This window comes from Notolepis coatsorum (assembly GCF_963971535.1).
Source record: "Notolepis coatsorum genome assembly, chromosome: 2".
In the NCBI taxonomy this organism is placed as follows: Eukaryota; Metazoa; Chordata; class Actinopteri; order Aulopiformes; family Paralepididae; genus Notolepis; species Notolepis coatsorum.
This window is the reverse complement of record NC_140166.1, coordinates 228462085-228477878: the sequence shown is the minus strand read 5'-3', so window position 1 is coordinate 228477878 and position 15794 is coordinate 228462085. Positions and strand designations below refer to the sequence as shown.

Genomic DNA, 15794 nt, shown 5'->3' with positions numbered 1-15794 from the left:
TCTGAATTGATGAAGTCATCTGAATTGATGTGAATTGATAAAGTGATGTGAATTGATAGTCATCTGAAGTGATGTGAATTGATAAAGTGATGTGAATTGATAGTCATCTGAAGTGATGTGAATTGAGGAAGTGAATGGATGAAGTGATGTGAATGGATGAAGTGATGAATGGTATCATTCTGCAGAATAGTGAATAAGGGGAAGATTATCTTCGTTAGTGTTATCAGCCTCTGGGAGAAACCCAGCCGCGTTTTCCAGAAAGAATTACGACACGGGTCATTTTCAGTGTGGAGTTTGTTTTCCTTTAACAGGGGAGATAGTTAGTGTGTGTGCGACGCGTGTGTCAGGATTCACAACACCTAGAATCCATTGCACACATAACAAACGGATGTAATGAATACAAACACCTGTACATCGCTCGTCATGACCGTATTGTGGACATTGTGTCTGATGCGGTACGGAACATATCACCATCTAGTGCAGCAATGTACAAACATGCCAGAGTGAAGCCAGAGTGGTTTGGCCTTACCAACGATGTCTTTGCTAACATACCAAATACACCGGACGTTGTTTTTGTTGACACCAGCCACAGGGAAGTGCTGGTGGTCATAGAAGTAGGCTGTACCTTTGATCTGTACATGGACCAGGCCTTCCGGGACGCCTGTATTCTTAACCCAAACGGTGCATGCTTCCGCGTTCCCGTTTTGCGCTCTGATTGGCCACTGATGTTTCTGGTCGCACCAATCGTGTGACGGCAAGTTCTTTCCCTGGTTAAGCTTAGGCACTCTTTCGAAGTTGGTTAAGGTTAGAGTTTGTCTTAGAGCAGGGCGATAGAATGGTTAGGGTTTGCTGCTGGTCGAGGCGGAAATGGGCGCGTCACGCGATTGGGCGCACATGTCACATGACCAGAAACGTCAGAGCTTAAAGAGCCCATGGGGACATTAACGTGTTTGCAGGCTTTACAAATAAATTTGATTTTAATTTGATTTAACAATGAAATGGTGAACTGAACAGGGTAAGAGATTCTACTTCCTCTCATCTTCTCCTCCACACTCCTGTCTTCATTCCTTGTGTTTGTGTGTTTTTCTTTCTTTCTTTCTGTGAAGCACTTTGTAACACCATTTTAAAAAGAAGTGAAATACAAATAAAAGTCTAATACTTCCTTCTCTAATAAAAGATGAAATGATGCCAATAACAAAATAAACCAATAAACAATAATAATAAAGATTAAAAAAAAATGATATACAAAAAAAGGAAAGACAAGAGTCAAGACAAACATTATTTTATTCAAGTTCTCGTCTTGCATCGGGTAATATTAACATTTCATTCACACGCTGTACAAATCTATACAAATACATCTCATTTGAAAGCTGAGCTGAAGACGTAGACATGAAGAGATGGAAATGAAAGTACTGGAACAGAGGACAACACAACACTTTCTCCAGTGACTGAACAACAGGGATGAACTGACCACGTCCCCCACTGCCGGTGTGATGAATACCGGCTCTGAGTCGTCACTCTGACGACATGGACAACATGTTTTGGACCAAGACTGATCAGAGACGTTAAAAGGAACACGCCAACCTTTTGGGAAATTAGCTTAACGTCTTCTCCAGAGAGAGACGAGAAGATAGACACCAGTTTCCTCTCTGTGCGTTCAGTAGCAAGCTATCTGGCTGCACGTTAGCCTAGCTTAGCACAATGAATGGAAGCGGACAGTGCCGGTTAGCCTTCGGGAGAGGTGTTAGTTGGACAATGCCTAGGCTTCAGTGTCCTTATAAACCCACGAGGGTCGGGCACTTTGTGTGCATGACACGTAAATAAAAGAATCAATCAATCAATCAATCAAATCTAGCTTGGACAGCAGTTTATGTCCGGTCATTGATATGATCAAACGCTGCAACCGGAAGCAGACGTGGGTCCGTTCAGAACGTCCATGCTGTCAAGTAGAAAGCGTGGACAGTGAAAGATAATCGCCCCTTGATTGATTACCAAGAAATCCTCGTCAAACGGCCTTCAGCACCGCTGTCAGTGACTCCCTGTTACATTCTGACTGTGACAGAACTACGTGTTGTAACCGTTACTTTGTTTACATTGTAGTACACTGCTGTTTACTTGCAGTATGTACTGTCAGCTGGAACATACAGGAACTTGGTCGTGTGTGAACGACTAGATCACTTGAAAGCTGTGTGTGTGTGTGTGTGTGTGTGTGTGTGTGTGTGTGTGTAGCCTGGTATGGGCGGGACTTCGTGTTTATTTCATGTTCTGATGACACATGATGAGACTTCCTGTTAAAGCTGTTACTCAAGAGCTGAGTTCCTGTAGTCTTTGAGCAACAGCAGACGCCACCTTCCTGTACGCCTCGGCCTGGAAAGAAAACACACACACACACACACACACACACACACACACACACACACACACACACACACACACACACACACACACACACACACACACACACACACACACACACACACACACACACACACACACACACACACACACACACACACACACACACACTGCATCACTGTGCCTCACTGCATCACTGAGCACAGAGTGACAGTTACCATCTTCCTGGACTGTTACTTTTGAAACAGCACTGTGCAATATTACACCTACTGTAGACCTCAGTATATATTTACTGTATATTTTATTCCATTTTTATTCTATTTTACTCTACTCTTATCTTAGGCAATTTGATTTGTTTTGTTATTCTTATTCGTGACCTGTTCTGTCTAAATGTTTAATGTTGAGCGATTTGCAGTGTCAAATTTCCCTCAGGATAATAAAAGTATTTCTATTCTATTCTATTCTATTCATAGTAAAATTGCTGTAGTTAATGTTAATTTTCAGCAGAGTCTACAGTCAGAGTAAATACCCCCAAGACCATATAGGTATATAATGATATAATAAAACAGATCAGAATAGAACTTAATAGAACAGAACAGAACCGAATAGAATAGAACAAGGGGGTTAATAAAGGAACACTTGACAATAGTTGTGTGTACCAACCTCAGGGCTGTCAGGGCAGGACACGACTACAGGCTGCCCTCTGTCTGACGTCTCTCTGATGTTCAGGTGGAGAGGAATGTCTCCTGGGGGCGGAGACAGTGAGGGAGAATATCAGCCAGTTGATTGGTTAAGTTCTTACCTAAGCACTGAACTGCCAGGGTGCTGATTGGTTAGGTCCTTTACCTAAGAACTGAACTCCCAGTGTACTGATTGGTTACCTAAGAACTGAACCCCCAGGGTGCTGATTGGTTAAGTCCTTACCTAAGAACTGAACCCCCAGTGTATCAGCTAGCTGTCTCGCTCCGTCAGAACCAAAGATGTGTGTCTGGTGGTCACATTTGGGACACTGGAACACACGCATGTTCTGAATCAGACCTAGAATCTAGACAACAACACAGTATATAATGTGTTAAACACTATTACACAAACAAACATCCTCTCTGATATGTAATTAAACACTATTACACAAACAAACATCCTCTCTGATATGTAATTAAACACTATTACACAAACAAACATCCTCTCTGATATGATGTTAAACACTATTACACAAACAAACATCCTCTCCGATATGTTCTAACATTAGGGCTGGGAGGAAATATTGGGAAAATTGATATTGACTTGACTGTAATCAATTCCCAAGATGGATCTCTTAATCGATGGCTCCCACACGGCTCCCATCCTGCAGATGTTTCCACTTTTGCTGCTACTGAATGAATGAATGAATGAATGAATGAATGAATGAATGAATGAATGAATGAAAACTTTATTTAACAGATTGCAGAATGGGTACAATACAGTACGGCTCAATACATACAATTGTTAAGGGGATGCAGACCTGAGAAAGACGTTTGTCTTGTTTCCATCAGGGTCCCCCATTTTCAATTCATATAGACATTTATGACATACACAACATACATGACATTTATGGCATAGGGACATATAGGTATTTAGTACTGATACATTTGTGACATAAGCGGTATTCAAATATACAGTACTGTTACCCCTAGATCCTGACAGAGTATATACATATGATGGGGAGGGGACTGTACATTAGGAGGGGGTGGGTGGGTGGGAGGGAAATATACATACGGCGGGGAGGGAATATATACATGCGGTGGGGAGGAGACTGTCTATTAGGAGGTGGTGGGGGTTTTGGGCATTTACAGTGGCCAGTTTCGAATTGCAGCCTCCCGTAGGTGCTCTTTAAGAGCGGTTTTGAATGGGCGGCTAGGTGGTGTAGTGGGCAAGGCACTCGCCACCAGTGTGGAGACGCTAGGATTCGCGTGTTCGAATCCAGCTCTCCACATTGTTTTCAGTTTAGCTGGTCGTCCGCAGTAATACACATTGGCCGTATTACGGGGAGGGAAAACTGAAGGGTGGGGATCGAACGTTGTGAACAAGCGACTCCTACAAGTCGGTTGGTGCGCCTGCGCAGTAGAATCAGGAAGTGTCGGGGGCAGCGTGAGCCTCCCACGCGTTACTCCTCGACACTGAGAGATCGAGCTGCGCAGGTGAAAAGATGCGACTGCTGTTACCTCAAGTACCGGAGGGGACTTGTGCTATGTATGACTTAGTCCACATTGCAGCCGGCTTGTGGGAGGCAAGAAACAGCGTTCGTGACAGGGGAGGGTTGAATTGGATGATACGAAATTGGGATGGGAGAAAAATATAGAAAAATGGGAGAAAAAGTGGATCAAAAAAAAAAAGAGCGGTTTTGAATGTGGGCAGGGATTCACATTCCTTTACAGCTTTGGGTAGGGCGTTCCACATTGTTGTGGCATAATTGCGAAACGTGTTTAGTCCCTTGTTTGAGCCGAATCTGGGTTTAACATGATTTGTTGAGCTTCCTCTGGTGTAGTGGTTGTGGTATTCACTGACCTTTGGGAAGTATTTTGACATGTACATGGGCACCCCGGTCGTATAGTGTATCTTGTAGACCAGGCCCATTGCAAGTTGCTGTACTATGTCGTCTACTCTAAGCCATCCTAGGTTGTCAAAGTGGGCAGGGGTGAGGTGGGTTCTGGGGTTCAGGTCAAGTAGTAGTCTGACCAGTTTGTTTTGTGATGTTTGTAATTTTGTTTTAAGCGCCTTTGAGGTGCTTTGGTACCATGAGGTGCACGCATAGTCATAGTACCCTTGAATGAGTGCTCCTGCCAGAGTCTTCAGGGTCTTCTTGTTTACCAGAGAGGAGATCCGGTACAAGAATCTAGTTCGTTGGTTGACTTTTTTTATTACATTGGATGCCATTTTGTCACATGAAAGATTTGCCTCTAGGATGGAACCCAGGTAGGTAATTTCGTCTTTCCTTGTGACAATATTGTCACCCACTGTAACTGAGAAGCCGTCGGTCTTGCTGAGTTTGTTATTTGAACCGAAGAGAATGGACTCTGTTTTGCCCATGTGTAATGATAGTTTGTTATCAGCGAGCCATATGCAGATTTTGCCTAGTTCCGTGCTGAGGGTTTTTTCAACCTGCAATTTGTTCTTGTCAGAGACCAGCAGGGCTGAGTCGTCCGCAAACAGGAACAAGTTGCAGTCACAGGCTGACGACATGTCATTTGCATAAATTAGGAAGAGTAGCGGTCCTAGTATGCTTCCTTGTGGAACACCACAGCTCACTGTGAGGGGGGGGGATAGAGTACCGTTTACCTCTACCATCTGTTCTCTCCCCTCCAGGTAGGATTGCATCCAGCTCACTGATAAGCTATCAAAACCAATTGCTTTTAGCTTGTCCATTAGAATGGAGTGATTGACAGTGTCGAAGGCCTTTTGTAGGTCCAGCATGACCATGCCGCAGTATTTGCCCGCGTCCACCTCTTGTTTGATGTGGTCGTTCAAATAGAGGAGGCATGTGTCAGTGGAGTGGGACGTTCTGAAGCCAGATTGGAATTCGTAGATTAGATTTTTTTCCGCCAGGTACTTTTTGACCTGTTCGTAGACTATTTTCTCCATGACTTTCGAGATGGAGGTAAGAATAGAAACAGGGCGGTAGTTGCCTGGGTCTAATTTGCTGCCCTTTTTGTGCAGAGGGGTCACTCTCGCAATTTTGAAGTCCTTGGGGACGTGCCCCTGTTTTATAGAGAGGTTTATTATGTGTGTGATGACTGGGGTGATGGCGGCTGCTGCGTCTCTGAGGAATTTGGAGGGGATGTTGTCATGGCCAGTGGCCTTGTTAGGTTGGAGGGCGCTAAATTTTTTGAGTACCTCATCGGTTGTTACCATTTCAAGTTTGAAGTCGTCTTTGTGGACCCCTAGGTTTTTGTAGTATGCTACTATGTGTTCTACCCCATAATGCCCTGAGTGGGAGGGTAGTTTGTTTACCAGTGTTGTGGCTATGTTTGTGAAGAAGATGTTTAAGTAATTGGCTACATCCAGCTTGTCTGTGATGAGCGTGTTGTCCGTCTTTATGTTTGAGAATCTGGTTTTAAGTTTTTTACTGCAGCCTAGTTGATTATTGAGTAATTTCCAAAGTTCGCGGGGTTTGTTTTTGTTTTCCTCAGTTTTGTCGTTGATGAAATTTCTTTTTGCGGTTCTGATCATGGTGTTTACGTCATTTCTTAGTCTGTTTCTTTGGATTTTTAGTTCAACCACGTGGGCTTGGAGTTCACTGTTTGAGCTTTTGGAAAGCTTTGTCTGACTTTTATGAAGTTCAGAGCATTTTTTGTCTCTGGTTTTCATAGCGGCCAGTATTTCAGTGTGCATCCATGCCTCAGCGCGATTTTTAACCCTGGTGGTTCTTATCGGTGCCATGTTGTTGAGTATTGCTGTGAATTTGGTTTTGAATCCAAGCCATGTTTCTTCAACCTGTGTACCACTGAGTTCATCTGACCAGTCCAAGCTCCCCAGTTCTAGGTTAAAGGCCTCTCTAGAGTAAGTTTTGAGGTCTCTAGATGTGACTGTTTTGTGACAGCCGGCCTTCTGTTTTAGCTTTTTGCGGGTACAGAAAATCATATAATGATCACTTAACCCGCATGCTATCACCCCTTTATTGGAGATCATTGACTTGTCAGAGGTCAAAATGAGGTCAATGGTGGTTTGTGTCGAATCGCATACCCTTGTGGGTTGGGTGATTAGCTGGCTGAAACCGTGCAGATCAGAAAATCTACTGAAGGCCTTGAAGACGGGTGCTGCTTTACGTAGCATATCCGTGTTCCAGTCCCCAATAACAATTTTTTCTACCCCCTCCACCCCAGCTAAACACCCATCAAGTGTGTCATAAAAGCCACTCTGTTCTGGTGGTCTATAGATTGTGCCTACTAGTACTGGTTTCGCCCTGTCTAATAAGATTTCAATCCAAACAGTTTCAATTTCATCATGGTTAAGGTCAGTACGGTTGATGTATTTGGTATCCTTGTGTATATACACACAGACGCCACCTCCATACTGGTTCCTATCCCTCCTGACTATTGAGTAGTTTTCAATTTCAATCTCTGGATCCTGTACAGATGAGTCTAATTTTGTTTCTGTGAAACACAATATGTTAGCCTTACCGTTTAAAAACAACTGTTTGATTTCAGCCAGTTTAGGTCTCAGGCTATTTGTATTAAGATGAAATATGTGAAGTCCATTTTTGCTGGTAATCAGATTGACGTCGTCACACTTGAGGTAACTCTGTTCATTTGTGTCCTGTCCTGTGGTGGGGGGAGGGGGGGCGTTGTTGCCGTTTGTGCCGTGGGTGGGGAGGGGGGGGGGGGGGGGGTGATCCTTTGTCCTTTGCTGGAGTCTGTATTCCTTTGTGTGAAAGCCTGCGATGTGGGGGGGGGGGGGGGCTGGTTGTTTACAGATATGTCTGATTGTACTCCATTGTGGGGGAGGGGGGTGCCTTTTGTCCTGGCCTCGGCCCGGGTAGACTAGCTGGCATGGCGGGGCCAGCCGAGCTAACCGTCGGGTCCTTGGTGATCTTGATGTCCCGCGCCGCTCTCCAAGTCTGCTGGGGCTTCGGTGAGGGTATGTCGCCGCTTGCTGGTCGGCTGGTGCAACTGCTGGCTGAAGCGTCAATTGCGTGGATGCTGTTGATCTCCGGCGCCGGTGTAAGGAGCGATGCCTCGCTGTTTTGTCCCCGCGACGTGCTGGGCGCCTCGGTTGTGAACCCCGGTTCCTTCCCTCTCGCTGTGGCCTCTCGTGGGTTCTTTTGCAGAGGTGGCAGAGGAGGGATGTTGCCGTTGATCATGTCGTTAGCCGCTGTCTGTGTAGGTAGCATTTGATCTGTTGTGCTGGCTGCTGCTTCTTGGGTCAGCAGATTTAACTGTAGTCTCTGGTTCCGTGTCATTACGGGACCAGGGTTCTGATGTATGTCACCCGACATGAGCAGATATAATAAAAACATTGATCTCTTATTACACTTGCCTGTCGGGGGTAATTTCTTTCGTTCCGGATTTGCAGTAAGTACTGTGTGGATGGTCGTGGCTCCGAAGGCTGGATGTTTCCTCTCCATGCCCGTTAACAAGTAGAAGTCGCAATGGGACTGCTGATTTGCGTTTTCGCTACCCTCCACTTCTGTCTGGTGTTGCTGCTTGAGTTGTGAATTCAGGTACAAATCCATAATCCACAGGAGGGAAAGTAGAAAATGCGCAAAGTACTTTTTTGTTGTTGATCTGTTGCGTTGGTTACGGGAGCTACGTAAAATGCGACCGTCCATGTTGAAGCCGGACAAACGTCTCGACTTCTAGCCTTCATCTTATTTTCATACCAGCGCTCTCAGTATTCCAGTATTCTCATGCTTTTTTGTTCTTGGTTCTATTTTATAAACATTTAAAAAAAAATTATAATAATCTTATGTACTTTAGATACTATTGCTACTATGTATGTATGTATGTATATGTGTTTCATTACATGTATATATATATATATAAGGAAGCTGGATGCCATCATGGAGAACCCCTACCACCCCCTCTACGACGAGCTAGTCAAGATGAGAAGCTCGTTCAGCCACAGACTCATCCCCCCCCGACACTCAACTAACCGCCTCGGACAGTCCTTCATACCAGCGGCCATCAGGCTCCACAACAGTGGGCAGCGACTAGCAGCCTCCAGGCCCCACAACAGGGGGCAGCGACAGCGACTGCTACCAGACATTGACCTGGGACTTATAGGAACCCAAGGGGGACAAAGTAGACTACCCTGGTACTTTGATTAATGTATACTCAGTAGATAGTAAATTATTATAACACTACCTCTTGCATACTGCACCTCACGTGACACTGTGAATAATGTGAATATTCCTCAGCTAGTCAGATAGTAAATTATATTGACCATATTGATCAAATTGTTTACACTGCCTGTGTTGTCTTTTACTACCTGTATACTGTGTTGTTTTACTACCTGTACCCCTCCCCCCCTCCCCCCCATGCTGCTATGATGCCTGAATTTCCCCAAGGGGATCAATAAAGGAATATCTTATCTTATCTTATCTTATCTTATATACTAGGGCTGTCCCCGACTAAGGATTTGGATGGTCGACTATGATTGGCCAAAATTTGCCGTTAGTCGACTATTGGTAGACAAAGAAATAATAATAATAATAATAATAAGTATAATATTTTTTAATAAAAAAAAAAAAAAAATGTATCATTCCATTTGGGCTGTGGGGGGTGCTTAATGTCTGAAGGAGTCGACTGAAGGCTTCTTGTCCTCTGCAAAAGCATGAAATTGGTCCACTGATGGATACATCTTGATATTTGTCTAGTCTAGTGTGTTCATTAGATGGGTGAAATCCTCTTTCAGTGCCTCTGTGCCTGTTTTCGTAAGCAGTTAGCCTCTGGTATGCGTGCCATTAGCATTAGCCACGCTTCTAGGCCTCTTTTCTTTTGGAAAGAATGATACAAATATATATATATATTATATAATTATTATATTATTATATCGACTAATCGGTCGAAAGGAGCCGTAGTCGACTAGCCAACCTCTTAGTCGAATACAAAAAAAAATATATATATATATATATTATAATATATATATTTTTTTGTATTCGACTAAGAGGTTGGCTAGTCGACTACGGCTCCTTTCGACCGATTAGTTGACTAATCGACTAATAGGGGTCAGCCCTAATATATACATACCAATTATTCACCTGTTCTATTCTCCATCCATCTATCATCCACAGCAACACTATATTATCACTGGCATCCTGTTGGGGGATCCCCCTTTGAACAGCCCATCTGAGGTTTCTCTCCTCCACACTGCTAGGTGGAGTCACTCCTCATCATCATTGGGGAAAGTCTGGGGGCAAGGATGTTCGATATTGGCTTTTTTACCGATACCGATATACCGATATTGTCCAACTCTTAATTTCTGATACCGATATCAACCGATACCGATATATGCAGGGTCCCCCCCCCCCCAAATAAATTTAATAATTTCAGGTAATTAACATTACATATCTCTTGTTGTGGAATTAACACAACATTATGCATACTTTTGACAATAAATAAAATCAGAATTTGTTCTTACTTGCTTGCCTGGGTAAATAAAGGTTAAATAAATGTAAACAAAAAAAAAGTATAATATATATTTTTGAATACCGATACCGATAATTTCCGATATCACATTTGAATGCCAATATCGGACATACCTATCTGGGAGTGTTGCATATTTGAATTTTTTATGGTGGTTTTTGTTCTGGATCTATTGTGATGTTTCTTCTTGACTTGTAAAAAGCCCACAGGGGCAATTCCATGTGATTTTGGGCTATACAAATACATTTGATGCGATTTGATTACTGCTACTCTGGAAACTCAGTTGACCAACTACATCAGACTGGAAAACCTTACAAAAACACCCTTAAACTCACTGCCCTCACATCGCTCACTGCTGTTAAACAAAATCTGCAACAGATCATAACCGACTGTTGCACCTGCTGCCTTCCAATCACACGCAGAGCCCAGATCCCCCTAAGCCCCCTCACCTCCCTCCTTCTACCCCTTTCTTCTCTCTCTCTCGCTCCCTCTGGTTCTCACTCTCCCTTTCTCTTTCTCTTTTCCCCTCTCTCTCTTTCCTTCTCTCTCCCTTTTTTTTTTTTTGTATCCACTTTTTCTCCTCTTTTTCTATTTTTCTCCCATCCCAATTCCAGTGTGCCAATTCTCCCCTCCCCTGTCTTGAACGTGGCTCGCATATGCCCCCCACTGGCCGGTTGTAGGGAGGATAGAAGCCTTGCATCACATGTCCCCTCCGATACACGAGGAGGCAGCCTGTCACATCTTTTCACCTGCCAGCGCGGACTCTCGTTGGCGAGGTGTAAGGTGTGGGAGGCTCACACTGCCCCCGCCATTTCCTGTCTCTGCTGTGCAGGCGTCCCCAACCGACCTGTAGGAGTCGCTGTTTACAACGACCAGACTACCACCCATCGACTCCCCTCCCGCTGACTCTGCCAATTGAGTTAGTATGACGGCCGGCCCGAGCTAAGGGGGAAAACGCCGACAGCCGGAGTCGAACCCGGTGTCTCTTGCGTTGGTGACGAGCGCAATGTCCGCTGCGCCACCCAGCCGCCCTCTCTCCCTTATTTATTGTAATTTTCCTTGTATACTATTGCTACTGTAATTTCTTATTTTATTTACTTGTTGTATGCATGTACATAACCTTGTTTTTGTTGCAGCCCCCCCCCCCCCCCCACTTCCCCCTCCCCTCAAAAGGCCTTTGCTTTTTGGTCAGGCTGCTTTTGTATATAAGAATGTGTTCTTACTTGCTTGCCTGGGTAAATAAAGGTTCAATCAAAATAAATATCAATCTTTTGACAACAATGTCACGACGAGGAGATCTTTTTAGTTACCGGAACGTGGACCTTCCGGAACATCTCCGCTCCTCTGCGGGCGTCGAGCAGCGCTACGTCCTGTGGAGTGGAGACGATGACCGCTCCTGGGACACAAGTCACACACATTCATATCTCAAGGTATATATATATATTGTTGTGGAATATTTAAATGAGCCATGAGACAGTAGTACGCTGTAGGAATTTCAGATCGAGTCAGTTTGTATAAAAAAATATAGAACATAGTTTAATTTCCGCTTCCACAGAGATCCTTTTATCATCAGAGAGACACACAAGCGTCTGGACCAGAAAGTGACAAAGAGCTCTGGTCAGAACTTAGATTAAATATACATAATCGAAATGACGTACATGAGATATGACCAGATATGACAGAAAAGGTCAACAAAATATGCCCTAGTGAGAGAATGAATAACAAGACTGGCCCTGTAGCCTTGTTATGACTGACACACTAGACCTGGAGATGTCATATCTCCTCAGCCTTGGTCGTTGTTAACAGACACTGTCAGACTGTCGTCCTATTGTCTGAGCTGTAGCTACTAGTTTACTAGTTGATCATATTAAACTAGTCAAGGCTATCAGAGATACAATATGTATTTCAACACAGATCTATAATGACATGATAATATTTCTATCACAATATATATATATATATATATATATATATACAGTACATCTATAAATAAATATATATATTTTAGGGTACCAGCTATGGGGATGTTCTGGGTGATTGACAGCTGGACGTCTCCAGTCCCAGGAGGCATGTCAATCACCAAGTAGTCCAGCGATCCCCAGTCCACCTACACACACACACACACACGATATCATAACATATGGTATAATATAATATAATTTATTACATGGCGTTTTAACATTCGCCAAAATGCTTGATTGTGATTGGTCAATAGCGCTCGGTTGCCCCTGACAGCGGTCAGTTATTTCTCGATAACGGACCGCTGCTATGGGCAACGCGCAATAATGACCGTTCTAAACTCTGTGTCGGTCAATTATTTTGCGACGTAGCTATACATTATCCCTTACATAATATACAACCATGTGGATATGTTTCCTTACATGTCTGAGTAGCCTCTCTATGGCCGACATCACCATCAGTCTTCTCTATACGATAGGAGCCGCTTCCTCCACCAAGAAGCCCATAGACATACTGAGACAGAGAGAGAGAGAGAGAGAGATAGAGAGAGAGGGGGGGGGGGGGGGAGAGAGAGAGAGGGAGAGAGATAGAGAGAGAGGGGGGGAGAGAGAGAGAGGGAGACAGAGAGACAGACGGAGAGGGCTGAAATAATATAATTAAGCATTACATCACGCGCAGGAGTGGTTTGTGACCAATAAACCATGCCTAGGGGTGGTCGTTAGGCCCGAGGCGCAGCCGAGGGTCGTTAGACCCCCCTAGGCATGGTTTATTGGTCACAAATCACGACTACAAGTGGTGTAAAGCTTTTATACAACTGCCAGATTCATCCAACCTTATTTCTATACAATAAACACACATTAATCGAAGATTTATTGAAAAAACCATCCGCCAGAAAAAGTAGTTCCCACAACTACAAAAAAGACAAGTTGCCTCCATGTGGAAGCAGCTTGAAGTGCATCCAACCAAACTAACACATCCAACTGTGTATTATTGGAATGATTGAGAGAAGTTGCCTCATGTGGAAGCAGCTTGAAGTGCATCCAACCAACTAACACATCCAACTGTGTATTATTGGAATGATTGATTGACAATTTTATTACCAGATGCAGAATGGGTACAATACAGTACGGCTCAATACACACAATTGTTAAGGGAATGCAGACCTACTTTCCATAGAACTTCATTCTTAGATGCTTCTATATAAAGTAGGTAAAACAAATTAAAACGTTTTCTTTGCCCTATAGGAAAAAAACATTTTCTTCGCCCTATTTTTTTATTTATTTCTTTTAGCCTAAACTTAACCAGTTGGAAACCAGGGGTACAGTAATAAAATTAGCAATCAACCAATCAATCAATTCAATAGACCATGCTCACTTAAAACAGCGCTGCTTCTCTCTCAGTCTGACTCCCCCGCTGTTGCAGACAGGAGTGTGTGTGTGTGTGTGTGTGTGTGTGTGTGTCACTGTGTGTGTGTGTCACAGTGTGTGTGTGTGTGTGTGTGTGTGTGTGTGTGTGTGTGTGTGTGTGTGTGTGTGTGTGTGTGTGTGTGTGTGTGTATGTGTGTGTGTGGGTACGCCAGCGTCGGACAGTGTGAGAGTGAACGCTGCAGTCAGTGGGAAGGAAGTAGAAATTTAAATCAATCAATTAATCAATCAATCAATCCACGATTTTTCTTTTGTTCTAGATTGACTCAAGACCCATCAATTACATCATCCAACATTGTTTAAAGGACTAACACATTCCCCTTGACAGAATCGCTTCATATTTAGTCGTTATGGTGCTATCAACATATCCATTTGTTGTCCGCGATCTTGTTTTCTCCCGGAGTGAGCCGGGGAGTGATATGTGATTCGGTTGTGGGCGGGTCCTGAGCCCAGGACCGTGGATTGTTGCCAATAAAGACGTGTAAATGGCCAATCAGAATCGAGAAATTTGCATGCCGTTGTATAATTTGTCATACAAACTTTTTCTTTCTTTTTTTTATCTACTTTTTTCTCCCCATTTTCTATTTTTCTCCCATCCCAATTTCGTATTATCCAATTCTACCCTCCCCTGTCTCGAACGTTGCTAGACCATGCCTCCCACAAGCCGGCTGCAATGTGGACGAAGCCTTGCATCACGTGTCCTCTCCGGTAGACGAGGAGGCAGCCGTCGCATCTTTTCACCTGCACAGCGCAATCTCTCAGTGGCGAGGAGTAACGCGTGGGAGGCTCACGCTGCCCCCAATACTTCCTGATTCTGCTGTACAGGCGCACCAACCGACCTGTAGGAGTTGCTGTCCACAACTTCCAATCCCCACCCACCGGCTTTCCCACCCCCTAATACTGCCAATTGTATTAGTATGAACGACCAGCCAAGCCTTGCCCACTGCGCCACTTAGCCGCCCAAACTTTTTATTTCTTGAGAATTAAAGGGTAAGTTCAGAATATCTGGACCCCTGGCCCACCTTCAGGTTTTCAGGGTTTATTCCAGGGCGCTCAGTAGAAATCTATCTGGCTGCACGTTAGCCTAGCTTAGCACAATGAATGGAAATGGACATGACCGGTTAGCCTAGGCATTGTCCAACTAACACCCCTCCCGAAGGCTAACCGGTCATGTCCGCTTCAATTCATTGTGCTAAGCTAGGCTAACGTGCAGCCAGATGGCTTTCTACTGAACGCACAGAGAGGAGACTGGTATCTATCTTCTTGTCTCTCTCTGGAGAAGACGGTGAGCTAATTTCCCAAAATGTTGGCGAGTTCCTTTAACACCTAGTGGCTGAGTATTGCAACACTATAGCAGCTTTGAAGACAACATGTTCCTCCATTTGACCCCTTATCTCTGCACCAGTTCTGATCCATTTATCACTATGTGACAAAAAAAAGTAGGGATGCACCGAATGGGAAATTCTTGGGTGAAACCGATACCGAAAATAGAAAACAGTTGGCCGAAAACCGAAAGGCCGAAAATGATTCATAGAATAGAATTTTTTTTTACCAATGTTGTGGAACATTATGATTATGGAAAAATATATGATTATGGCTAAACTTAACTTAAATAATAAATAATCACTATTATGGGTCCATAAAACATTTATTCAGCACTTCTGAATGCATACAGTACATTAATTCCATCTTTTCTCTGGCTGCGCAGCGGACATCTGTGCTCTACTGAGCGCACCTTTCTAGTCCCCAGCTGAATGTGCTCGCTTGACTCGGCACAGTAGACGCACGACAGACAGACAGCGTCAATGTGAGAAACACAATCCCCCCCCTCTCGCTCTGAATAATATGCATATTAGATCACTCAGTGATTAACCGCGGCATATAGTAAATAAGGATATAAAGCATGTTAAAGACGCATATTGGACGCGTTGCGCGC

The 15794-nt window shown here is 44.0% G+C and overlaps 1 protein-coding gene across 1 annotated transcript in view; it reads right to left on the bottom strand.

Moving 5' to 3' along the window:
• Window positions 1-1310: 1310 nt before the first annotated feature.
• The window catches only part of LOC311222695 (iron-sulfur cluster transfer protein NUBPL-like), a 28795-nt gene continuing 14311 nt past the window's right edge, over window positions 1311-15794 (bottom strand). Inside the window, 7 exon segments of the mRNA XM_084307302.1 lie at window positions 1311-2367; window positions 3019-3101; window positions 3280-3400; window positions 11786-11871; window positions 12489-12582; window positions 12857-12901; window positions 12905-12947. Of these exon segments, the coding sequence (XP_084163428.1) occupies window positions 2305-2367; window positions 3019-3101; window positions 3280-3400; window positions 11786-11871; window positions 12489-12582; window positions 12857-12901; window positions 12905-12947 (535 nt within the window). The 3' untranslated portion in view covers window positions 1311-2304.